At 40.5% G+C, this 25,773-nt stretch overlaps 1 protein-coding gene across 1 annotated transcript in view; it reads left to right on the forward strand.

The window, feature by feature from the left end:
* Positions 1 to 25,474, forward strand: part of LOC128850190 (rapamycin-insensitive companion of mTOR-like) — a 62,787-nt gene extending 37,313 nt beyond the window's left edge. The window contains 13 exon segments of the mRNA XM_054053178.1: positions 5,331 to 5,440; positions 5,574 to 5,661; positions 6,446 to 6,538; positions 7,515 to 7,621; positions 8,274 to 8,503; positions 9,355 to 10,375; positions 14,659 to 14,836; positions 16,109 to 16,193; positions 21,521 to 21,658; positions 23,126 to 23,278; positions 24,069 to 24,192; positions 25,097 to 25,235; positions 25,400 to 25,474. Coding sequence (XP_053909153.1) covers positions 5,331 to 5,440; positions 5,574 to 5,661; positions 6,446 to 6,538; positions 7,515 to 7,621; positions 8,274 to 8,503; positions 9,355 to 10,375; positions 14,659 to 14,836; positions 16,109 to 16,193; positions 21,521 to 21,658; positions 23,126 to 23,278; positions 24,069 to 24,192; positions 25,097 to 25,235; positions 25,400 to 25,474 — 2,541 coding nt within the window.
* The last annotated feature ends 299 nt before the right edge of the window (positions 25,475 to 25,773 follow it).

The raw sequence follows: 25,773 nt of genomic DNA on the forward strand, positions 1-25,773 counted from the left end.
CTGAAGCAAATTAATACTGCCTCAGCTGCCTTTCTTCAAGCTCGTGGTAGAAACAGAAGAGTAGCCAGTATGTCCTCAAGTGTTGCAGTTCATAACCTTTTGTCTTCATGGGTAGATTTATCCTATATCTACTGGCATCTATGCTGAGCTGTATCTAGTCAGCTGAGCATAGTGACCTCTAACTTGCACCATCAATTCCATGGGTCACAAAGACCTTTACTATTAAAAGTAAGAATCTTCTGACAAAAGTAAGAATCTTCCTGTCAAAAGTAAAAACATTCCAGGATTTTGCTTCATCTTTTTCTTCTCCAAACAGGAAAAAAAAAAAATTGTGCTATTTCTGCACTAGCTATGTGGATAGATTAATTCATAGAATCATGGAATGGTTTATGTTGGAAGATACCTCAAAGATCATCCAGTTCAAACCCCCCTGCCATGGGCAGGGACACCTCCCACATTACTCAAAGCCCCATCCAACCTGGCTTTGAACACCTCCAGGGATAGGGCAGCCACAAATTCTCTGGGCAACCTGGGCCAGTGCCTCACCACCCTCGCAGTAAAAAATTTCTTCCTAAGATCTAAGCTAAATCTCCCCTCTTTCAGCTAAAAACTGTTACCCCTTGTCCTATCACTCTATGCCCTTGTAAAAAGTCCCTCCCCAGCTTTCCTGTAGCCCCTTCAGGTACCGGAAGGTCACTATAAGGTCTCCCCAGAGGCTTCTCTTCTCTTCTCTAGGCTGAACATCTCCAAGTCTCTCAGCCTGTCTTCTTAGTAGATGTGCTCCAGCCCTCTGCTCTTCTTCATGGTCGCTCCAACAGATCAACAGTCGCTCCCCGTAAGACTGGTTCTCCAGCCCCTTCACCAGCTTTCTTGCTCTTCTCTGGACACGCTCCAGAGCCTCAATGTCTTTCTGGTAGTGAGGGGCACAAAACTGAACATAGTATTTGAGGTGCAGCCTCACCAGTGCTGAGTACAGGGGCATGATCCCTTCCCTAGTCTTGCTGGCCATGCCGTTTCTGATACAAGTAAGCCTTCTTGGCCACCTGGGCACACTGCTGGCTCATGTTCAGCTGGCTGTCACCCAGCACCCCACATCCTTTTCCACCAGGCAGCTTTCAATCCATTTGCATCATTGCATGGGGTTGTTGTGACCAAAGTGCAGGACCCGGCACTTGGTCTTGTTGAACCTCACACAGTTGGCCTCATCCCACTGATCCATCCTGTACAGACCCCTCTGTAGAGCCTTCCTGCTCTCAAGCAGATCAACACTCCTACCCAATTTGGTGTCGTCTGCAAAATTCCTGAGGGAGCACTTGATCCCCTCATCTAGATAATTCATAAAGATTGATAATTGATAAAATTGAACCAAACTGACCCCAACACTGAGCCCTGGGGAACACCGCTTCTGACCAGCTGCCAACTGGATTTAACTCCATTATAAAGCAGATTTTCTTGGTTTGTGAGCAGCAAGTCCAGCAGTGCCTTATTCCTGTTTGGCACATCAAACATTTGTATGAGGAAGCAGTCCTCTACGCACTCCAGGAACTTGATGGATGATGTGAGCTGCTGTGTTGTTCTTCCAACAAATGTCCAGGTAGTCGAAGAACCAGATTCTGTTGACCCAAAGCTTGCTTAAGTGATCCAAATATTGCTTCGTTGACCTTGTCATCCTACTTTGGAGACCAGTAGTAGATGCTTTCCTTAAGATCCCCCTTGGAGATGACCCCTCTGATTTTGACCCAGAGACATTCAGTAGGGCTTCCACAATCGCCATAGTTGACTGCTATACATTCAAGGTTCTCCTTAACATAGAACATGACTCCTTCATCTCTTCTTCCTTGCCTATCTTTACAAAACGGCCTATAGCCATCCATTGCGATCCTCCAGTCATGTGAGTTGTTCCACCATGTTTCAGTTACTCCTATGATATCATAACTTTCTGACTAGGCACGGAGCTCCACTTCCTCCTGTTTGTTCCCCAGGCTGCATGCGTTGGTATATATGCACTTGAGGCAGTTGGTCTTCTGGTTCTCATCTTGGGAGGCAGCTAAGGAACATTTGTCACTGCTCTGGTTGGCCTTGCTTATTCCCCAGTTGGTTGCAAAGGTGTGAGTGTTGCTACTTTGGACCCCATCCTCTGAGTCCTTCATTTTAAAGCCCGCTTCACCAAACTGACCAGCCTGCTAGCAAAGATTCCCTTGCCTCTTCTTGACAGGTGGATCCCATCCCTCTCTAACAGGCTATAGTCATCAAAGAATGTCCCATTGTCATAAAAGCCAAAACCCTCACAATGGCACCAGCCACGAAGACAGAAGTTAGCTTAACTGAGAGCTTCTGAGTCTGCTCAAAACCAAAAGAGAAGCATGCCAGAGATGGAAAAGCAGATGAATACCTGTTGAGAACTACAAGGGCATTGCCAGGGCATGCAGAGGTGCAGTTAGAAAAGCAAAAGCTCAGCTTGAACTGAAATTGGCCAGAGAGGTCAAATACTACAAGTAAGGGTTCTTCAACAAGCAGAAACAGAAGGAAATTATTGGCCTGCTGTTAAACAGGAGAGGTGAATTGGTCACCAACAGTGCTGAAAAGACAGAGGTTCTCAACACTTTCTTCATCTCTGACTTTACCAGCACTGTTGGGCCCCAGGCCTTGGGAACAAAAATCCAGGTTGATGCAAACACAGACCCACCATCAGTGACGAAGAAGAGTTGGTATGTGAACCAACTTACAGGAGCTTGATCCCTGCAAATCGATGGGCCCTGACAATATCTGACTGATGGTGTTAAGAAAGCTGGCTGACATCATTGCAAGGCTCCTCTGCAAAATCTTTGAGTAGCTGTGGAGATCCAGAAGACTGGAAGAAGGCTAATGTCACCCCCATCCACAAGAAGGGCTTAAAGGAGGTTCCAGGAAATTATAGGCCTATCAGTCTTGCTTCAGTCCCTGGGAAAGTTATGGAATGAATCCTCCTAGGGGTTATCACAGGTCAAATGAGGCATGTGATTGGGAAAAGCCAGCATCTGATTGTCTTCTATGACAAAGTAACCTGCTCAGTTGATGTGGGGCAAGCGATGGACATTGTCTACCTGGATTCCTCCAAGGGTTTGATAGGGTTTCCCACAGCCTGCTCCTAGAAAACCTGATGTGTTATGGTTTAGACAAGTGATCTGTGCGATGGGTGAGGAACTGGCTGATAGGCCATACCCAGAGGGTGGTGGTAAATAGCTCCTTTTCAATCTGGCAGCCAGTCACATGCGGGGTACCCTAGGGATCGATACTAGACCCAATGTTGTTTAATATCTTCATAAGTGATCTGGATGATGGGATCAAGTGTACCCTGATGAAATTTGCCAATGATACCATACTGAGTGGGGAAGTGGACACTTTGGAGAGGGAGAGCCACCCTGCTGGAAGACCTGGATAGGCTAAAAGAGTGGGCTAACAAGAACCTTATGAAGTTCAACAAGGATAAATGTAAGGTCTTGCACTTGGGAAAACATAATCCAGAAGTGCAGCACAGGCTGGGATCTATCCAGCTGGGGAGCAGCTCTGTGGAAAGGGACCTGGTGGTCCTGGTGGACAACAAGCTCAATATGAGCAAACAGCATGCTGCTGTGGCAAAGGAGGCCAACAGGATGCTGGGTTGCATCAACAAGGGCATCACCAGCAGAGATAAAGAAGTCATTATCCCACTGTTTTGGTCCCTGCTATACAAAAAAGATGTGGACAGGCTGGAGTGGGTCCAGAGAAGGGCCAAAAGAGGATCAAAGGACCAGGAAGCCTGCCATATGAGGAAAAACGGAGAGAAGTGGGTTTGTTTGGTCTTGAGAAAAGAAGGCTTAGGGGAGACCTTATCACCATGCTCCAGTATTTAAAGGGTGGCTGCAAAGAAGATGGAGACTCCCTTTTTACAAGGAGTCACATTGAAAAGATGAGGGGTAATGGGTACAAGTTACTCCTGAGGAGATTCCGGTTGGACACAAGTGGAAAATTCTTCACAATGAGAACAATCAGCCATTGGAATAATTTCCCCAGAGAAGCGGTGGATTCCCCATCATTGGACACTTTTAAGATTCAACTGGGCAGCATGCTGGGCCATCTTGTGTAGACTGTGCTTTTGCCAAGAAAGGTGGACCAGATGATCCTTGAGGTCCCTTCCAACTTGGTATTCTATGATTCCTTTCACCACAACTCTTAGGGCCCGATCATCCAGCCAGTTTTTTACCCAGCAAAGAATACACCCGTCCAAGGCATGAGCAGCCAGTTTCTCCAGGAGAATGCTGTGGGAAATGGTGTCAAAGTCCTTACTAAAGTCCAGGTAAAAAACAGCCCCAGCATTTCCCTCATGCACTACAAGGGTCCCCTGGTCATAGAAGGAGATCAGGTTATTCAAGCAAGACCCTACCTTTCCTAAACCCATGCTGACTGGATCTGATCACTTGGTTGTCCCGTATGTGCCGTGTGATGGCACTCAGGATGATATGCTCCATAACCTTCCCCAGCACCGAGGTCAGGCTGACAGGCCTGTAATTCCCTGGATCCTCTTTCTGGCCCTTCTTGTAGATGGGTGTCACATTGGCAAGCCTGCAGTAGTCTGGGATCTCCCCGATTAGCCAGGACTGTTGATAAAGGATGTAATAAGTGGCTTGATGAGCACTTCTGCCAACTCCTTCAGTACTCTTGGGTGGATCCCATCTGGTCCCATAGACTTGCGAATGTCTAGGTGGTGTAGCAGGTCACTAACCATTTCCTCTTGGATTATGGGGCTCCATTCTGCTCCCCGTCCCTGTCTTCCAGATCAGAGGGTTGGGTACCCTGAGAACAACTGGTCTTGGTTGTTGCTAATTACAGTTAAATCTAGATCTCATGAAGACAGAATTAGCTTATGCATTTAGGAAGTAAAGAGGAACACAAGACCCATAAAGAAAAATGCATCATTGTCATGACTAGAATAAAACTCTTCATACTTTTTTTTTTAAACATATATAATTGATTATAAGTGCTTGGTCTCATTCCTGTTGGCTTTTATGCAATTTTTTTACTAACTTATAAACAACTTCTCTAGGAATACTGAAATGCTTTGAGATTATTTGGATTAGTCACACGTGAAGGATTTCTTTCTTTCCTTCCTTTTTTAACAAATTCACTGAAATAGTTATGGAATCAGTTGTTGACTCTCTGCAAACTCATTGTATGTATGAAGAGCAGTAATGTTAGTGAGCCTCACCTTCAAATTACAATTCAGCACTTCCATTGTTCCTTCCTTATGAAGTACCGTACTATAAAAACATTAACCACCTAAATGTATTTTGTCAACCTTTATCATCTTTTAGGAATATAACTTAAAGTATGTTGAACTGATTGAAGAAAGACTTAATGAAGCACTTACAACTTATCGCAAACCTGTTGATGGTGATAACTACGTTCGTCGGAGCAACCAAAGGTAAACTCTCCAAAAGAATCCTCTTTGTCTGAAAAAACTCAAGAGTAATTCATTGCATTACACTGCAATGCAATTTATTTTAAAGGCAAATTTCAGAAATCCTTGGAAAACATTTGATTTTTCATTCTACTAGATTACAACGACCACATGTCTACCTGCCAGTTCACCTTTATGGCCAACTGGTGCACCATAAAACAGGTTGCCATTTATTGGAGTCTCAGGTGAGGATAATAACTATTTATATATTTATTTATATATTTGAAAGATTATTGTAAACCTTTTAAAATATGATTTTAAAGAGATGGCATTTAAACAGTCATTGCAAAATAAATAGAGTATGAAAGTCTCAAGTTACTTGAGGCCAAAAAGTTGTGAAGGAAGTCTTTGACATCTAGTCTCATGTAAAATTCCTTCCTGGCCACTGAAATATATGAGAGAAATACCTTGCAACATTTTTCTTAAAATTACTAGCAAAAACTTAGAATGGAAAGTAACTCACCAATAGAAATAATTTCTCAATCTGTGTGAGTGAATTGTATATTGACAAGTAAAACCGTCTGGCCTTTTATGCATACATGGAGATGAGAGAATAAAATCTTCTTTCTAGTATCCTGAAGAGCTAAGAAAAGATAAGTCAATTCATAGCTGCTTAAATAAATTGACTTTTGATGTGGATTTGCAAGATGATGTAATGAATTGTATATGATAAATCAACAAATTCAAGAGAAATCTTGTATATTATAGAGTGTTAATCTGGTGAATCTGTTATCTTTATAAAATCTGAATTAACCTGATGCAACCAGTCTTAACATTAACATTTTCTACCTGCATTACCATTGCTGTGAATTTATGGTTATTATGCTAGAACTATCACTATTTTATTTTAAGGTACATACTTTAAATTATGACTTTACCTTTATTAAAGCTACAAGAGAACCTGTTTTACTGAGGTCACCTCTTTTTCATTTTCAACTGAGTATTTTTTTTTCCATTTTTCTCCTTCAGAATATTGTTACAGATATAAGTTACACTGTTCATTCCCCAGTGCTGGATAAGTGGGAAGGAATTAAGCAGCTGAAAGCAGCCCTTTGGGCCTTGGTTAATAATACACTTTCAGTCTTTTTGCAGCTTTTTAAATTCAGTTATGACTCTTAATTTTGAAATAACTAGGCAAAATCCCTTAACATCATTATTTAGGGGTATTGTCATAAAACGACTGTGACTTTCCAAGTTAGTGGAAACTACCTTATCTGGACTTTCGAATGAAAATTGTTCACTGCATCTATTTTGTTTCGAGTCTTTTAATAGTTGCTTTGTCTTTCTGGGTTTTTTAGGGAGGTGAGGTGGGTTGGTAGTGGGGTGGTTTGATTTTTTGTTGTTTGTTTGGGGGGGTGTCTTTTTTTGTTTTAAACCAAATAAAAATAGCAGATTGCCACATGTAGCAATAGTATTACTATAGAACCAGTGGTTAGCACTAGCTGTGATCTATTTTTAATATATTTACTTTGATGTTCCAAAATTCAGTTTTTCTGGAAGAAAATTGGCTGCCAACTGTTGATGCATGTGAATGTATATGGTCGTTACATCCCTGATACTTGGGATAACATGAGGAAAACCTAGTGTCTGTGCCTATCTAAGCTATACTTCTAAAGTTGCTTTGCCACCTCAGCTGTTTGTCTGCCTCTTTCTTATCTTCCCCAAAGTTTATTTTGGAACATTTGTCCAAGGTGATTATTACTGGAAGATACTGTAGGTATGTAATAAAATGCCTGTCAAGAAGAATGTAAAGTGAGTAATTCATGATCATACTGCTGGCTGTAGTAGAACTGGTAAAATAAAGAATGCATAGTAGTTAACTGTGAGCAGTTTTAGGTATTATACATAGTGTCCCAAGTCCTTTTTTGGATTTGCATGACTAAGAAATGCCAAAAGTGTGATCAAATCTCTAATTGCTTTGAGAAGATATGTCTTGAAACTTGTACCACCAACAAACAAAGTTGTCAAAAGCTTTACATTGACAGTGCTGCAGATCACATAAAAATCAAAGCTTATTTGACAAACTGTTTTATTCCAGGGCAATATTGGATCATCAAATTGGGGTCTTAACTTGCTTCAAGAGGAGAATGTAATTCCTGATATAATGGCACTTGCACAACATTGTGAGGTTCTCTCTGTTAGAGGGTACGTGTATCTGATTTATACATAAAATTTACAGATGGTAGTTCCAGTAGATTTTCAGATAACCTTACCTAATTGATGTGAATGTAGTTTTGCCACTTACTCGGAAATCAGTTATTGAAGACCATTTATCAGCCTCAGTCTTATACAATCTCAGAATTGTATAGGAAGGCTAAAAGAACATGCAGTAACCAAATGAAATGTATGAAAAAAAATACAAACTACTTATTTCCTTTTCTAAAAAGCAATTAAAATATTTTCTATTTGTATCTCTGTTGGAATCAATTTATTGTTCCATCATTTTTATTCAGTATCTTTTTTGAATCTTTAAAAGAAAGCATAGATAGATGGTCTTTTGCCTAATACTGCTAATGCATTAATGTTTTTCCTTTAAAAAAAAGAGATATTTTTCTACTTTATGTATCAGGCTCTTGTCATAATTTTTTTTAATAGTATATTGTTCTCAGGTATTTTAGTGCATTTCTTAAGCTTCCATTGATTTACAAATAAAAATCAGAAACAAAAAGCTATTTGGCAGTTTTGTGTAGTTTCTGCTGAACTGTTTTGAAACTGTTTCCTTCAAGAGAGAAATAAGTTTAGTTAAATTAGATGCTTTTATTGTTGCTTTTTTTTTCTATAAATACATTAAATACAGAACCTGTGTCTACGTGCTTGGTCTAATAGCCAGAACTAAACAAGGATGTGACATTCTGAAGCATCATAACTGGGATGCAGTGAGACACAGTCGTAAACAGCCTTGGCCAGTGGTCCCTGATGACATGGAGCAGCTCTGCAATGAACTTTCTTCTATACCCAGTACTCTGAGCTTGAACTCCAAGTCCACCAGTTCTAGGCATAACAGTGAAAGTGAATCTACACCTTCAAGTGAGTAACAACAAAAGAACTCAAACAACACCCACCCCACCCCCTCAAAAAAACCCACAAAATTCCCCAACAAAACTGAAAACCAAGCAAATAACAAAACCAAAACAACACCACAAAACAGTATTTTGATGTTCTTACTTTTTAGCAGGATGAGTTTCAAGCAAGTGGTTTAAAGGTACTATTGCAAGAAAGAAGAGTGCAAGCCATGAGAGAGTTATATGCATTCAGAGAGACATAGTCAAGTGAGAAGGAAGAGAACAGTGTCTTAGATTTACATTTCATGTAAAAATAAGAAATTTTAATATTAGGCAAAGTTACTAGGTTTTAATGTGAAGTTATGGCAGCTTGCTATCATATCCTGCAGAAATCTCCATGCTTAGGTATAAAGATACATTTGCTGGTTTGTCCTCAAAGGAATATTTAGAATACATATTCTGTGTATACAGGTGCACTTGGATATATACAGTATTGCTGTATTTAAATTCTTGTATATTTTGTGTATCTAATCCATTTTAATTTTGCTATTGATATTTGGAATTTAAATCTAGAAATATACCATATTTAGATATCATTAAGGGAGCGCATCAGTTGTAATCCTAGTACCTGGATATTTGCACTGAAATATGATAGCATGGAAGGTTTTTTGAAGCAATTAGACCTTCAGCTCAGGTACTCCAGAAGATAATTTATTTACAGTACTAAGTTTTGCAGAAAAAATGTTGAATTAAAATTTTGGTAAAACACATAGCCTTCCATTTTAGCTTTTATAGAATTGCTTACTTTTTTGCAACATAGTTTATGCACTTTGAAGGAATATCCATTTTGAGTTACAAAGTCTCATATTATTTCAGGTATGTTCATCATGGAGGATGACTGTTTTGGTAGTACTTCCACTAGTACATTCTTCCTAGATATTACCGAAGATGCAGAACAAATATTTTATGACAGACCTGGACTTTCAATAGGCAAAGATCGTAGTCCCTTTCCTTTTTTTTCTTCTAGCAGACTTGTGAAAAATCGTATTCTAAGCTCTCTTACTCTACCTAATAAAAAACATAGGAGTGATCCGAAAGGAGGAAAGCTGACATCTGACAGTAAATCAAGCCTGAGGTGAAATCGTGCTGTAACAGAACCTTCCAGTAGCATAGACGTCCCTGCTGGGGAAGAATTCAACCCTGTTTTCAGAATTCCGAAAATCCAGATTTTACATTTAGAAGCTTCTTTTGCCAGAAATAAGCACATGGAAGATACTGAAAGAACCCCAAGTATTGGAGAAAATGATCTGAAGCTGCCAAAAGGTCTTGGAAATGAAATTCACCATGAAAACACAAGCAGAGAAAGGCTAATGGGAGATGGTAATACACAAACACATTTCAAGAGTCGTAGCTTAAGTTTTAATACAGATACCACAACAAGTGGCATAAGCTCAAAGAGCTCTAGCCCTTCGAGGGAGACTGTAGGTGTGGACACTACAAACGTAGATAATGACTGTGGAAGTTTGAGTACTGTTGTAAGCACAAAAACAGTTAAACCAAGTCACTGTTCAACACCACAGCCTAACCATCTGCCTCTCTCAAAATCCAACTCTGTATCCCTGGTACTGCCAGGATCTTGTCATATGCTTCCCCAAAGAGCACAGTCTCTTAAAGCTCCTTCTCTTGCTACAATAAAAAGTCTTGCTGACTATAACTTTAGCTACACAAGTTCTCGAGATGCCTTTGGCTATGCCACACTAAAACACTTACAACAGCAGAGAATGCATTCTTCACTGTCTCACTCAGAAGCCCTAGCATCTCCAGCAAAGGATGTGCTGTTTACTGACACTATTACCATGAAGTCTGGCAGCCTGGATTCTCGGTTGACCCCAAGCTGGTAAGAGATTATGTGTGTTTTTCATTTCAAAACTGTAAAAGTAATTTATTAAGAAAAGTATCTTTCTAATATGTTTTTCCAACATCATCTAAAAGTGACAGTGTGTCAGTTGTTGCAGGATGATTCATAACTTTGCTGAAAAGAAGTACCAGTATAAGGAGAATAGGCTAATGAGAAGTCTGAACTTAGTAAGTGCTGTCAAAGAAATGCAGCTTTCATAGCTGTCCTCAGTCCCTTTAATGCTGTTAGTGACAAAGGAGTATGCTTCCTTCTATCACATTTGCTTCCTGTTTAATTTTATTTAATATTTAAATGCAATTGCACTGCTAACATTACTAAAGTTGCAATCACACAAAATTGCTCCTGCAGTCAGAGCAGTATTTCAGAAGAGAATTTTCTTGACCAAACCTGGTGAGATTTTAAGACAGGGACTCCAGCCAATATTGAATCATGGAATCATTAAGGTTGGAAAAGACCACTAAGATCATCCCACCACCACCATGCCTACTAAACCATGTCCCCAAGTGCCATGTCTGCACTTTTTTTTAACACCTCCAGGGATGGAGAGACCCCACCAATTCCCTGGGCAGCTTCTTCCAGTGCTTCACGACTCTTCGGGTAAAGAATTTTTCCCTAATATCCCATCTAAACCTCATCTGGTGCAACTTGAGGCCATTTCCTCTCATCTTATCATTTGTGACTTGGGAGAAGAGATCAGCTCCCTCCTCTCCACAACCTCCTTTCAAGTAGTTGAAGAGAGCAATAAGGTCTCCCCTCAGCCTCTTCTTCTCCAGGCTAAACAACCCCAGTCCCCTCAGCCGCTCTTCATAAGAATTGTTCTCCAGCCCCTTCACCAGCTTCATTGCCCTTCTCTGGACACGCTCCAGCATCTCAATGTCCTTCTACCGAGGGGCCTCACCAGTACCAAGTACAGGGGAACAATCACTTCTCTGGTCCTGCTGGCCACACCGTTTCTGATACAAGTCAGGATGCTGTTGGCTCATATTCAGCCAGCTGTCAGTCAGTACCCCCAGGTCCTTTTCTGTCAGACAACTTTTCAGCCACTCTTCTCCAAGCCTGTAGTGTTGCATGGGGTTGTTGTGACTCAAGTGCAGGACCCTCTGTAGGGCCTTCCTGTCCTCAGGCAGATCAACACTCCTACACAACTTGGTGTTGACTGCAAACTTCCTGATGAAGCACTCGATCCCCTCGTCCAGATCACTGATAAAGGTATTGAACAGAACTGGCCCCAACACCGAGCCCAGGGGAACATCACTTGTGCTGCCAACTGGATTTAACTCCTTTCACCACAACTCTCTGGGCTCGGCCATCCAGCCAGTTTTTTACCCAGCAAACAGCACACCCGTCTAAGCCACGAGCAGCCAGTTTCTCCAGGGGAATGCTGTGGGAAATGGTATCAAAGACTTTAGTAAAGTCCAGGTGGACAACATCCACAGCATTTCCCTCATCCACTAAATGGGTCCCGTGGTCATAGAAGGAGATCAGGTTAGTCAAGCAGGACCTGCCCTTCCTAAACCCATGCTGTTTGGGTCTTATTAGCCAGTTATCTTGTTTGTGCCGTGTGATGGCACTCAAGATGATTTGCTCCATAACCTTCCCCAGCACTGGGTCAGGCTGACAGACCTGTAGTTCCCCAGGTCCTCCTTCCCGCCCCTCCTGTAGATGCAGGTCACATTGGCAAGCTTCCAGTTCACTGTGACCTCCCCTGTTAGCCAGGACTGCTGATCACTGACAGAGAATAAATTGGTGAACACTTCTGTCAGCCCCCTCAGTACCCTTGGGTGGATCCCATCTAGCTGCTAACCACTTCCACTTGTATTATGGGGGCTCCATTCTTCTCCCTGTCCCTGTCTTCCAGCTCAGGGGGGCTGGGTATCCTGAGAACAACTGGTCTGACTATTAAAGACTGAGGCAAAGAAGGCATTGAGTATCTCGGCCTTTTCTTCATCCTTCATCTCTGTGTTTCCCCCCGCATCTACTAAAGGCTGGAGATTCTCCTTATTCCTCCTTTTGCTGCTGCTATGTTTATAGAAACATTTTTATTGTCCTTCATGGCAGTAGCCAGAGTGAGTTCTAGTTGGGCTTTGTCCCTTCTATCTTTCTCCCTGTCTAAGCCATGGGCCGCCAGCTTCTCTAGGAGAATGCTGTGGGAAACGGTGTCAAAGGCTTTACTGAAGTTGAGGTAGATAACATCCACAGCTTTTCCCTCATCCACTAGGTGAGTCACCTGGTCATAGAAGGAGATCGGGTGGGTCAAGCAGGACCTGCATTTCATGAACTCGTGTTGACTGGGCCTGATCTCCTGGGTGACCTGCACATGCCTGGTGAGCACGCTCAGGATGCACTGCTCCATAATCTTTCCTGGTACCAATGTCAGGCTGACAGGACTGTAATTCCCTGGATCCTCTTTCTGGTCCTTCTTGTAGGTGGATGTCACATTGGCAAGCCTCCAGTCATCTGGGACCTCACCTGTTAGCCAGGACTGCTGATAAATGATGGAGAGTGGCTTGGCAAGCTCCTCTGCCAGCTCCCTCAGTATGCTTGGGTGGATCCTATCTGGCCCAATAGGCTTGTGAGTGTCCAGGTGGCATAGCGGGTCGTTGACTGCTTCCTCCTGGATTATGAGAGGTTTATCCTGCTCTCTGTCCCTGTCTTCCAGCTCAGGGGGCTGAATGCCCTGGGGATGACTGGTCCAACTGTTAAAGACGGAGGCAAAGAAGGCATTAAGCACCTCAGCTTTTTCCTCATCCTTGGTAGCAGTGTTCCCCCCCCTCATCCAGTAAAGGATGGAGATTCTCATTTGTTCTCTTTTTGTTATTGATGTATTTGTAAAACCACTTTTTGTTATCTCTTACAACAGTGGCCAGATTGAATTCTATCTGGGCTTTTGCCTTTCTGATTTTCTCCCTGCATGACCTAACGAGGTCCCTGTACTCTTCTTGAGGTGCCTGCCCCTTCTTCCAAAGGCGGGAAACTTTTTTCTTTCTCAAGTTCCAGCAAAAACTCCCTGTTCAGCCAGGTTGGTCATCTTCCCCATCAATTTGTCTTGCAGCGCATGGGGACAGCCTGCTCCTGTGCCTTTAAGACTTCCTTCTTGAAGAATGTTCAGCCTTCCTGGACCCCTTTGCCCTTCAGGACTGTTTCCCAAGGGACTCTCTCAACTGGTGACTGGAAGCCCATGGCAGCGGTTCTGGTGACTCCCCTCATTACTTCACCAAGAATCAAGAACTCAGTTGTTTCATGGTCGTTAAGCCCAAGACGACCTTTGATCACCACATCTCCCACCAGTCCTTCTCTGTTTGTAAACAGCAGGTCAAGCAAGGCACCTCCCCTGATAGGCTCACTTACCAGCTGTATCAAAAAATTATCTTCCGATATGCTGTATTGCTATTCACTGTAGCACTGAAACTAGTGTTGAGATACTGGTACCACTGATATAAATGCAAGTTTGGCTTCTTAACTACAACAGAGTAAAGATTTTACTTGCATGGTTTGTTTTTAGATTGCAGTGTCATCTTTTCAGCTTTGAGTAACATTAGCTCTTCTGAAGACTCATTAGATAGTTATCTAAGATATATAGTTCATGATATTGGAAGGGGAGAAGTTACTAGCACATTAGTCACTTCCTTACTGCACAGAAAAGCAAATGCCCATTTGCTGATTTTCAGTCCACATACCCAACTGAGTTTTTATAATGCATCTATAGTGCCTGTTTATTACTACTAGTTTCCTTCCTGATTAAGAGCATTATTTTTTTAATATTTTCACATGATTCTACAAAGATGTCGCAAAAAGATAAGTTTTGTTCCCTTTGTTCAGTTAAGTTAGAACTAGACTGAGTGTGCTGATTCAATTAAGGATGATTCAGTAGTTAAGCTGCACCATCCTGGAAATCATAAGTGCTGTTCCTTGCTCTGTAACTGGTTTCCTGTGCTAATGCAGGAAGAAATCAGTGTAATTTCAGTGGCAGTACAGATTCTGTGGCTGTCATCATGCTGTACCTTTCCTTGCAGTCATGCCCTTGATAAGCAAAGCAGCCTTGCTGCAGTGGACTCATCCTGAGACTCAGCATGCAGTCTATTACTAACAGTAATCCTGGTGCTTAGCTGTTCATAATTTCTCTTATCAGTGGTTAAGTGCAAGGTTTTGACCTGACCTGTTTAACATTAAACTGAAATGACTGGAGTGCTCATATCTCTTACTTGTAATATGCCAGAATGAGACATTTACCAAGATTAAGATTTATTATTTCAATGCTACAGGTTCGTGAAAGCATTAAGTGATGCTTTGTTAGATAAAGAAGATTTATTAAGTCCTATTAACCAAAACACGCTTCAGCATTCCTCCTCTGTTTGCTCCATGGTTTCTAATGCTACATATGGTAGCTCTGATGATTACATTGGCCTTGCCCTCCCAGTGGATATCAATGAAATATTTCAGGTATGTATGTGATAACTTAATGCATTCATTTATATTTTCATACTAGAAAGTAGTCACCTGTTGCATTATCATAAGAATAGATTAGGTCTACAGAAATGAGGAAAACAGGATGTGGTACTTTCAAGGAATACATTTTGGAGAACAAGAGTTAGTTTTCTAACCCTGTTTTATAAAAATGCTACTCCGTTTTGTATTATTAGGCAAATAATGACACAGACTAGGTTAGAAGTGTGTTAAACAGTGGTAGCATAAATATGCTGTCATAAGATTTTTAGCTGACAGCTAGCTTTTATACTAGTCTGTGGGAATTTGTTAATATCTCTTTAGCCAAATAATAGATATCTTCATTGGTCAACCATAAATGATGTGCATAATCCCACAGTAAACTTTCTGCTACCATATTTTCTGCTACCATGATCCTCATTTAATATGACTTTATTTGTATATCTATCATCATTACATTAAATTATATTGTCTTTACTTAACCTCACAGATATATTTCTTTAAGTTAAATCAGGTTATCTTAAGTGCCTTCCTCTCTCTACTTAGTTAAAACACATTCCCATCTAACAAACTAATGCATCACAGTGTTTAATATTCTGTTACCTAATTATCGAAAACAAGACATGATCTATGTCAAATGTAAATCAGTGGCTTCCTTATCTTTAGTTTACTTAGTCTTTGCCTTTCAAACCTAAATTTCTTTCTTACTAATCTCAAAAAATTACAAAACTAGAACAAAGGCAAGATTTCCATCATGCTTACTTTTATTTCCCCTTTATGAAATTACTATTTTATTTCTCTCTCTCTTCCACAGTCTTATTCCTCACTTCTTTTCTCTCAACTCTTTTTTTTTTTTGTAGAGTTGAGACACGTCTCTGCTCAACTCTGCAGCATCTTACAGGCAACATTCTAGATGTCCTAGATGGTTTTGCTCTACTTTCCCAATGTCTCCAGTGTTGTAGAGTGTTTGTGGACAGATCATTAATAGTCACTTCCGAGTCACTGGGTTCCTTACAACCTGTCACCACTATGTTTTACCATTTGCTAATTGTTCACAAGCCTTGCTTAATAAATGTTCATTTACAAATTTATGTTTTTCTCAGTGGCTTTTCTTTGCTACTCAGGAGCCCATTCTTAATTTCCTCCTGCAATTATATCCTTTTCCTCAAGTAAAAAATTGTCAACTTTTTATTTCCTCATTAAAAACTATTTTTCCTTTGCATATATTTATCACTTGTGCTAATTTTAATTTTCATTTGAATATTCCAGGTAAAGGAAACACCGTATTTCCAGAAGAAAAGCACACCTCCATTTGATGACCATGGAGCTAGGATCTTTGCACCTGATGCAGGAGGTATTTGTTTGGTTCCTCTTCTGTACCTGCCGCGATTGAGAGACGGGATGCAGCTTGATGCAAACAAATGTCATCTTTATTGCGCAGCTAACATATATTTATACTACTAGTTACAGATAATTAAGGCTCATACATATTGCAAAAAGCAAGCTCATTATTGGCTACATCGTTAAAGGCCAACTCCTCCTTAAGATAGATTTTTGTGATTTCTTGTACTTCTTTATCTATATCCTGTTGTTCTATAACAGCTACGCTCAAGGGTACTGCGGCCTTGCTTATAAGGATTCTACAAAGAAACTAGTGAGAAACTAGAGGCTGCTTATGCGTCAAAGTTCTTATCTCACTCCTTCCCAGGGCCTGTGGCCGACAAGTTCCAGCACATCCCCCTTAAACAATCCTTCTGTACTTTGGGTTTTTCCACTGCCTGTCAGGCCCTGTCCTACATGTACCTTTCTATTGTTTGTTTGTACATTAAGTGATGTGTTGGGGTTTATTTGTTTATTTTTCTTTACAGAAAAGGTTATTTTTAGCTGTTAATTTTTGAGAGCTGTGTTCTGGATTCAGGATAGTGGACTATTAATTTCCTGGTTTATGTAGTTCAAGATAACATGGTGTTGCTACAAAACTTGATCCAGCTCTAATAAAGTAAGAACGAAAGTCTTCGTATCTTTGATTATAATATGAGCTAACGTTAATTGAAGACTGGTATTGATGTTGCATTGAAGAAAGTGACAAAATTTAAGCTAAGATAAAATGTATACCACATATAGAATCATAGAATCATAGAATCACCAGGTTGGAAAGGACCCAACACTCCCTTAAACCATGTCCCTAAGCACTTCATCCACTGGTTTCTTGAACACCTCCAGGGAAGGTGACTCGACCACCTCCTTGGGCAGCCTGTTCCAGTGCTCAATGACTCTTTCTGTGAAGAATTTTTTTCTGATATCCAGCCTGAACCTCCCGTGGCAGAGCTTGAGGCCATTCGCCCTTGTCCTGTCCTCAGTCACTTGGGAGAAGAGCCCAGCTCCCTCCTCTCCACAACCTCCTTTCAGGTAGTTGTAGAGAGTAATAAGGTCTCCCCTCAGCCTCCTCTTCTCCAGGCTGAACAATCCCAGCTCTCTCAGCCGCTCCTCTTAAGACTTGTTCTCCAGCCCCCTCACCAGCTTTGTTGCTCTTCTCTGGACATGCTCCAGAGCCTCAACATCCTTCTTGTGGTGAGGGGTCCAGAACTGAACTCAGTACTCAAAGTGCGGTCTCAAGGTACAGAGGGAGAATAACCTCCCTGGACCTGCTGGTCACGGCCATTTCTGATACAAGCCAAGATGCCATTGGCCTTCTTGGCCACCTGGGCACACTGCTGTTCAGTCAGCTGTCAACCATTACTCCCAGGTCCTTCTCCTCTGTACAGCTCTCCAGCCACTCTTCCCCCAGTCTGTAGCACTGCATAGGGTTGTTATGCCCCAAGTGCAGGACCCGGCATTTGGCCTTGTTAAACCTCATGCCATTGGCCTCAGCGGTCCAGCCTGTTAAGATCCCTTTGCAGAGCCTCCCTACCCTCCAGCAGATCCACACTTCCTCCCAGCTTAGTGTCATCTGCAAACTTGCTGAGGGTGCACTCAATGCCTTCATCCAGGTCATTGATAAAGACATTGAACAGGGCAGGACCCATTAACGAGCCCTGAGGAACCCCACTTGTGACTGGCCTCCAGCTGGAGTTAACTCCATTGACCACCATTCTCTGGGCCTGGCCATCCAACGAGTTTTCAACCCAGGAGAGTGTGCACCCACCCAGGCCAGAGGCAGACAGTTTCTGATGCAGAATGCTGTGAGAAACTGTGCCAAAGGCTTTACCAAAGTCCAAGAAGACTACATCCACAGCCTTTCCCCCATCCAGTAGTCGAGTCATTTTGTCATAGAAGGTGATCAGGTTAGTTTGGCAAGATCTGCCTTTTGTAAACCCATGTTGACTGGGTCTGATCACCCGGTTCTCTTGCATGTGCTTCATGATAGCACTCAAGATTACCTGTTCCATGACTTTCCCCGGCACTGAGGTCAGACTGACAGGCCTGTAGTTCCCTGGATCTTCCCTGCAACCCTTCTTGTCTAGTCAGCCAGGACCGCTGGAAGATGATGGAAAGGGGGTTGGAAAGGACATCTGCCAGCTCCTTTAACACTCTTGGGTGGATCCCATCTGGCCCCATAGACTTGTGGGTGTCTAGCTGGGCAAGCAAGTCTCTAACCGCTTCCTCTTGGATCATGGGAGCCTCATTCTGCTCCTCTAACTCCTGGGTTTGTACACAAGGGGAACAACTTTCCTTGCTACTAAAGACTGAGGCAAAGGCGGCATTAAGAACCTCAGCCTTGCCCTTATCCCCTATCACTGTTGTTCCTTCTGCATCCAATAGGGACTGAATATTCTCCCTAGTCCTCCTTTTCTTGTTGATGTATTTGTAGAAAGATTTTTTATTATCTTTCACAGACTTAGCCAATTTGATTTCTAGTTGGGCCTTAGCCCTCCTGATTTTTTCCCTGCACGATCTCACTTCCTCCCTGTAGTCAACCCAAGACACCTGCCCTTTCCTCCAAAGCTCATAAACCTTCTTCTTCTTTTTGATGCATCCCAAAATCTCCCTACTCAACCAAGCTGGCTTTTTCCCCTGCCGGCTCCTTTTCCGGAACATGGGGATGGCTTGCTCCTGAGCTGCTAGGATTTCATTTTTTAAGAGCGCCCAGCCCTCATGGGCTCCCTTGCCCTGAAGGACTGTCTCCCATGGGACTTTGCCAACCAACCTTCTAAACAGTCCAAAGTCTGCCCTCTGGAAGTTTAATGTGACTATTCTGCTAATCCCCTTCTTTATCCCACCTAGAACTGAAAAACCTATCATCTCATGATGGCGTCCCCCAACCGTCACATCCGCCACAAGACCTTCCCTATTCTCAAACAGCAGGTCAAGGAGGGTACCCTCCCTTGTTGGTTCACTAACCAGTTGTGTGAGGAAGTTGTCTTCCACGCACTCCAGGAACCTCCTAGACTGCTTCCTTTCTGCTGTATTGTACTCCCAGCAGATATCCGGAAGATTGAAGTCACCCACGAGGACAAGAGGTAGAGATCTAGAGACCATTCCCAGCTGTTTATTAGAATAGCTCGTCAGCTGCCTCCCCTTGGCTGGGTGGTCTGTAGGAGACTCCCATCACAATGTCTGCCTTCTTGTGGGCTTCTCTGATTTTAACCCATAAGCACTCAGTCCCTTCCTTACCGTAATCCAGCTCAAGGGTATCGAAGCACTCCTTAACATAGAGGGCTACCCCGCCTCCTCTTCTACCCTTCCTGTCCCGTCTGAAGAGTTTATACCCCCCCATAGCTGTACTCCAGTTATATGAGTCATCCCACCACGTTTCTGTGATGGCAACGACATCATAGTCACCTTGCCCTACAACAGCTTCCAGCTCCTCCTTCTTATTGCCCATGCTGCATGCATTGGTGTAAATGCACTTCAGCTGGACTGACGAACCTTCAGCCCTCATAAAGGGAATAAAGTTCATTCCCAATTGACTGGTCCTTGGAATAACTATCTCCACAGTGACAGTTTCATTCTTGTGGTTCCCAGCTGTATTCGCCCCCTCTTGCTCTGTGGTGGTGTGCTGGTGGTCCACCCCGGCACACCATATCTCAGTCGCTAGACTCCCACTACCAGGCTCATTCCCAACTAGCCTGGTCTTCTCTCCCTCCCCCCTCACATCTAGTTTAAAGCTTTATTGAAAAGCCTAACTAGATTTTTAGAAAGTACTTTAGTCCCCCTTGGAGACAAGCATGTCCCATCCCTAGTAAGAAAGCCTGGGGGTGCATGGGTCACTCCATGATCAAAGAATCCAAAGCCTCTCTCCTCACACCAGGCTCTGAGCCAGGCATTAATCAGCTGTTTGTCCCTGACGTCCTGTTCCATATTCCTTAGTATTGGGATGGAACTAAACACCACTTGTGCCCCAGAGCCCTCCATCATTCTCCCTAGAGCCCTGAAGTCTCTTTTGATGGCTTTCAGCTTTCTGCGCTGTAAGTCATCATGGCCTATTTGAAATACTAGCAGGGGGTAATAATCCATTTCCTTCACCAAGGAAGGAAGTTTTCTAGTGACATCCTTTACTGATGCCCCTGGTAAGCAGCAGACCTCCCTGTGTAGCGGGTCCGGTCTGCAGATGGGGATCGATATATATCGAGCTGTTATATTTTTACTCCCCTTTGATTACATGTGAATTTACAGGAACCAATAAAGGTTAGGTACGTATTTAAAAAAGTAAATTTCATTTTTCTGTGATGTTTCTGTGACAGTTGATCAGTGGAGGGGATGGAACATTGTATAAGAAAACTACAAGTGCTCTGTAATGCCTGGCTTGTTCTGGAACATGCTTTTTACTCCAGAATAGTCAGAAATCTATAGGGCATCAATATGTATTTTTACAGTAGGACAACTGAAAAAAACATTGATACTGGTCCTAAAGTAGTACAGTATAGCTGTTTTCTTGCTTCTTAGTTAACTGGGACTTTATTACAAGCACTTGGAACATTCAAATAGACATATCTTACTGATTTTTTTCTTTTTTGTGTTTTTTATGTAATATATAAAGATTACTTTCCTGAAAGTGTATTTCTGTAGTTTACTAAGTTTCAGTGTCAAGTAATGCCTATTCAAAATTGTATTTGTTGCTATTTTCCACTCCAGGGAAGAGCATGTCGTGAAAGTGTCTTTGGCTTGTTTCTGCTTCGTTGAGTCTAGTTTTATCCTTTTACAGGCACTAAGTTACAGTTTTTTAAATTGTGTTTGTATCTTCATTGTTGTATATGTCAATTTATACATCTGGTGTATTATTGTACTAATCTCATTTGATACTATGAAAATTTGTAACATATTAATGTTACATGGATGTTACCATTACATGTTGATATAATGTCAGGATTTACCCCATATCTTCTTACAGGATGTGTGTTTAGAGGCTGAATTCTGTCCTTTGCAATGTCTTGTTATGTATGATAAGCCAGGACTAAAATGTGATGTTTATTTCCTGAATGATAACAAATCTTGGTAGCTTAACAATTCAAAAAAAGTTTCTAGATCTTCACATATACCCTTCCCAGCCTTAAAAGACTTAAAAGGGGAAATTTAATTGAAATGTTTTATTAACTGTTCATTGTGCGATTTTGTCTTTTCTGATGTCTAATTGCTTATCTACAGGTGTTCCATCAAGTACATGTGATGTTGTCAAAAGTCCTTTTCATATGCTCCGACAGCAGATCAGTCTCACAGAAATGATGAATACCAGTCGTTCAGATGCCTCTCAGTTTTTGGAAAATACAGAGGATACAGGGTTACAGGAGCACACGGATGAGAGCTGCCTTTACTGTGCCTGCATTCAAATACTGGCTTATCAGCCTACCAACAAAGTGAACTCTTCATATAGTCATACAGGTTAGTGTTCCTTGTGGGGAAGTGTGATGAAACTGAATGAAAATATAGAATTTTGTTCATCTTTGAAACTGATGAATCTGTAAGGCTTTTTGTTGTGATTTTCTTGTGTCATTTTTTTTTTCTTACAGACTATTGACCTTGAAATTAATTCTCCTTAATAAGCTCACTATATAACCATCATTTCCATCTTTTCTGTTTCTAGTGGTGTTAGTAGTTAAATATTTCTAAAAGCTTATCAAAATATAAAATTCAAAACCTTATTTAGTACTTACAAATTGATGTCCTGAAAACTGAGGTTTGCAGTCAAACTAATGAAAACTCTAACTTCAAAGCAAGTCTGTACCATAAAAAAAAAAAAAACCAAAAAACCAAAGGAAATCTGACCGAGTTGTCTGAAGTTGAGCTGTAACTTCTGGGATTTAGTCTTCTTTCTTGGTATTTTGACATTCAGATCAGATTCAGAATTATTTTCTTCCTAACCTCCTCTGCAGAGCTTGAAGTTCTATGCCTTTTTACAGTGTTTACAATAAAAAGATAATCCCATAATGGAAATACCAATTTCTGCTTAGGAGTAATCCTTACCATTTTACAACAGTGTTATGCATTCAAGTAGTAACACATAAAGAATACTGTTGGCAAGGGGGATGATGCACAAAATGTGAGGAATGGCCAAGAGTTTAAGCTCTAGTTCAGTGTTGAGAAGAGATAGCAAATAAAATCTCAATTGTAGTCTTCAATTAGCATGAGGGGATTACAGGTGAGGCAGAGCCAGGCTCTTGTCATAAGCACACAGCTGAAGGACAGGAGACCATGGACGTGCTGTAGGAATGGAAATTCCAGTTAAACATAAGGGGGAAAACTCTTAGCATTGTAATTTGATCTCATTTTGAAGTTAGCCCTTCTTTGAGCAAGAAGTTGAACTAGTGATCTCCAGAAGTCCCTTCAGATCTATGTTTTTTGTGATTCTGTTAACTGTACAACAATTAAAAGCTTGGATTTTATATTCATCTCTTACATGCAAAATGCCAAAGGCTATGAATAGTGAAACCTTTCAGAAGACTCTTACTTGTCACATCTTTCTGTTGGTGAAGTCAGAACCCTTTCCACAAGACCTGTGGTAATTGTATGAACAAAAACGCTTGTGCATATGCAAGAGCATCTTTATTATGTTATTGATATATCTATGATCTATTTTACATAAGAACTCTACGTGGGATTACAGTTTTTTTAGGCTTCTGACAGTGTTTAAGAGCTGATTATTTTCACTCAAGCATTATAAGATTCAAAATAAGTTATATTTAGATGTTTTGAGTATTTGTCCAAAATCAAACATCTAGTTTCCAGCTGTTTTATGTGCTGATAGTTACTGTACACAGTGCATCAGTGTCTTGCATGCTTAATATTGTTAAAAAATAAGAAAAGCATTTGAAGTGTGAATAACAAAGATGCAACATCTGTTTCTCTCAGATTTTTCAGACATTCCGTATACTGACTGGTATGGACAGACCATACACGATCACTTAGATGTGCATTCCTCCAAATTTTCTGGAATTTCAAGCTGTAGTGATGCAGTATCCCATGATTCAGCTAGCAGCACCAAGAGTACAGAGCTTGTACTAGGTAAGTTTGAAAGCCTTATGATTATTAGAGACTATAACGCCTAAAGTATATTTTAAGTATTGTGGAAAATAATTATTTATATATACTACAACAAGGTAATGATATTATTTTTTTAAAAAAACAAACATCAAAAGAAAACTTTTTGAATGCTCTAATCATTTTCCAGGAAGGTAGTTGCATTATCAATGGCTATGGCAGATGGCATACTTTCAAACTGTTCTGCTTTAGCTATATAGCATTTTCACAGGTAATGTTGGAAACAGAACTGCATTTACATTACCATCAAATTGATTGCCCTTTCCCCTCATGATGTTGTTAGTTTACAAAGAAAACAAATTATTTTAAAGCAGTTCCTGATTTATTGTAAAGAGGAAGACATTTATTTTTTAGCCTTGTGTTTTATGTTTTGAATTTCCATAATTTCTTATGAAGTAGCTGGTTGCTAGCTTTGCCAGTATCTTATACAAACAGAGCAGGTAATCACCCAGACTGCAACATGATTTAGTGATAGAGACAGCACTGTAATTGAACATCACAGATTTTTCTAAATGTCACACAGCATTTTTTAAATGCTATTTTACCTTTTTTAAATATTTCCATGTTAAAATTCATGAAAATATTTTTGTTTGTTTTAATTGTAATGGGATTATTTGTTTGTAGTTCAGAATACATACATAAATATGTACTCATATGTGTGCATGTGATGCTAAAACAGACTTATGTGGCATAAGATAAGCACAATCAAAGACTATTCTGTTTAAACTCCATGCTGTTGAATTTGGTTTTCCAGGAGTAAAATCAATCCCAGATGATACACCACTGTGCAGAATACTTCTGCGGAAAGAAGTCTTACGTTTGGTAATTAATTTGAGTAGTTCAGTAGGAACTAAGGGCCATGAAACTGGACTCCTGACGTAAGTTAAATACATTTTAAATGTTTTAGCAACATTTAGTTGTATGAATTTTCTAAGATAGTGATTCGCCTTATTTCTGACTTCTCAAACAATTGTCAAGTAGGTATTATTGTGAGTTACTGGGGATGACTGAATGTAACACAAAAACTAAGAAAAGAATTTTCCTTTTTATGTTTGTTCTGTCTTTAATTTCTTACCATTCCCCATTATTTTTCAAATCAGTAATTCAACTGTAGTGATGTTTCATTACATACCCAGTATGTCATGCATCTTTGATATTTCTTTTTTGTTATTTGCACCAAATAATATATATCAGATAACCAGAATAAGAATTTGAAAGTAACTTCTTGAGAAACACATATCTGCTTTAAGCAAGAGTACAACTATTAGAATTAATTTATAGAAAAATTCATGTTAAATTGTAAGAATATAAATCCAGGGACCACACAATATAATAAATACGTAGGTTTCTGGGCTAGTGATGTTGGAAACTGACATACAACTGCTAAAAGAAAACACAGAAATGCTCATTTTATTTTAAAAATGTTTACAGGTAATTAAGTTAGCATTTTGTATTTTTTATTGCTGCTCTACATGTGGATGCCTATTCTTTGATATACTGTTCTCTTTCTATATCTATTATTTTAAGACTAGGTGATCTCAGATTCTGTACAATTTTCAAAATATATATTCTATTTCATTTCATTAATATATATTTCTTCCATTGTGGTATAAAATAATACTGTCTGTTCTGATTTTCTTGCTTCATCAGATCCGGAATGTATGCCTATCACTGAAGAGTTCTATTTTGTTAATGATGACAGTCAAAATTTAATTGAACAATTTTTTAGAATATGATGGAAATCTGTTCAAGACTTAAAATTTTGTTTTTCCTGTTGATCAGAATTAAGGAGAAATATCCCCAAGCGTTTGATGACATATGCCTTTACTCTGAGGTGTCCTACTTGTTAGCACATTGTACATTTCGACTTCCATCTCGAAGGTTCATTCAGGAGCTATTTCAAGATGTACAGTTCTTACAAGTAAGTGGAGAGCTCAGATGCATTGAATGCACCAAAATGTGCCAGCTGGGTGCAGGTTTCATGTTCCGAATGCTTTCAGATATGTCTTAAAGGAAACCATTTTATGATGTGTTTCTAGTAAAATCTCTGATGACATTAATACTTCATCTGTCTTTTTCTTTGAGATGCATGAAGAAGCAGAGGCTATTTTAGCAACAACAACAAAACAGCCAGTAATTGCTATATCAGCTGAATCCTGATCTCTGTCTCGTGCAATGCATAGCATATAGACTTTCTGAAATCCTCATACAACCTTCGACTGACTGGATAAAAAACTTTGGAGAATCATTTTCTAGACTGTTCCAGAAGCTACTGGTGCCTGAAGACTTGAACTGAAAACTTTTTCTTTTTTAATCAATTATTGCCCCATTTTTTTGAGACCTTTGGGGAGTTATTAAACATTAACATAGTTTTAATAACAATAATTGCTAGTATATGCAAAAGACAAGCACTGAACACCTCCACAAGTCTTCATTTAGTGTTTTACCATAAATATAAA

Source organism: Cuculus canorus, chromosome W (assembly GCF_017976375.1).
Source record: "Cuculus canorus isolate bCucCan1 chromosome W, bCucCan1.pri, whole genome shotgun sequence".
In the NCBI taxonomy this organism is placed as follows: Eukaryota; Metazoa; Chordata; class Aves; order Cuculiformes; family Cuculidae; genus Cuculus; species Cuculus canorus.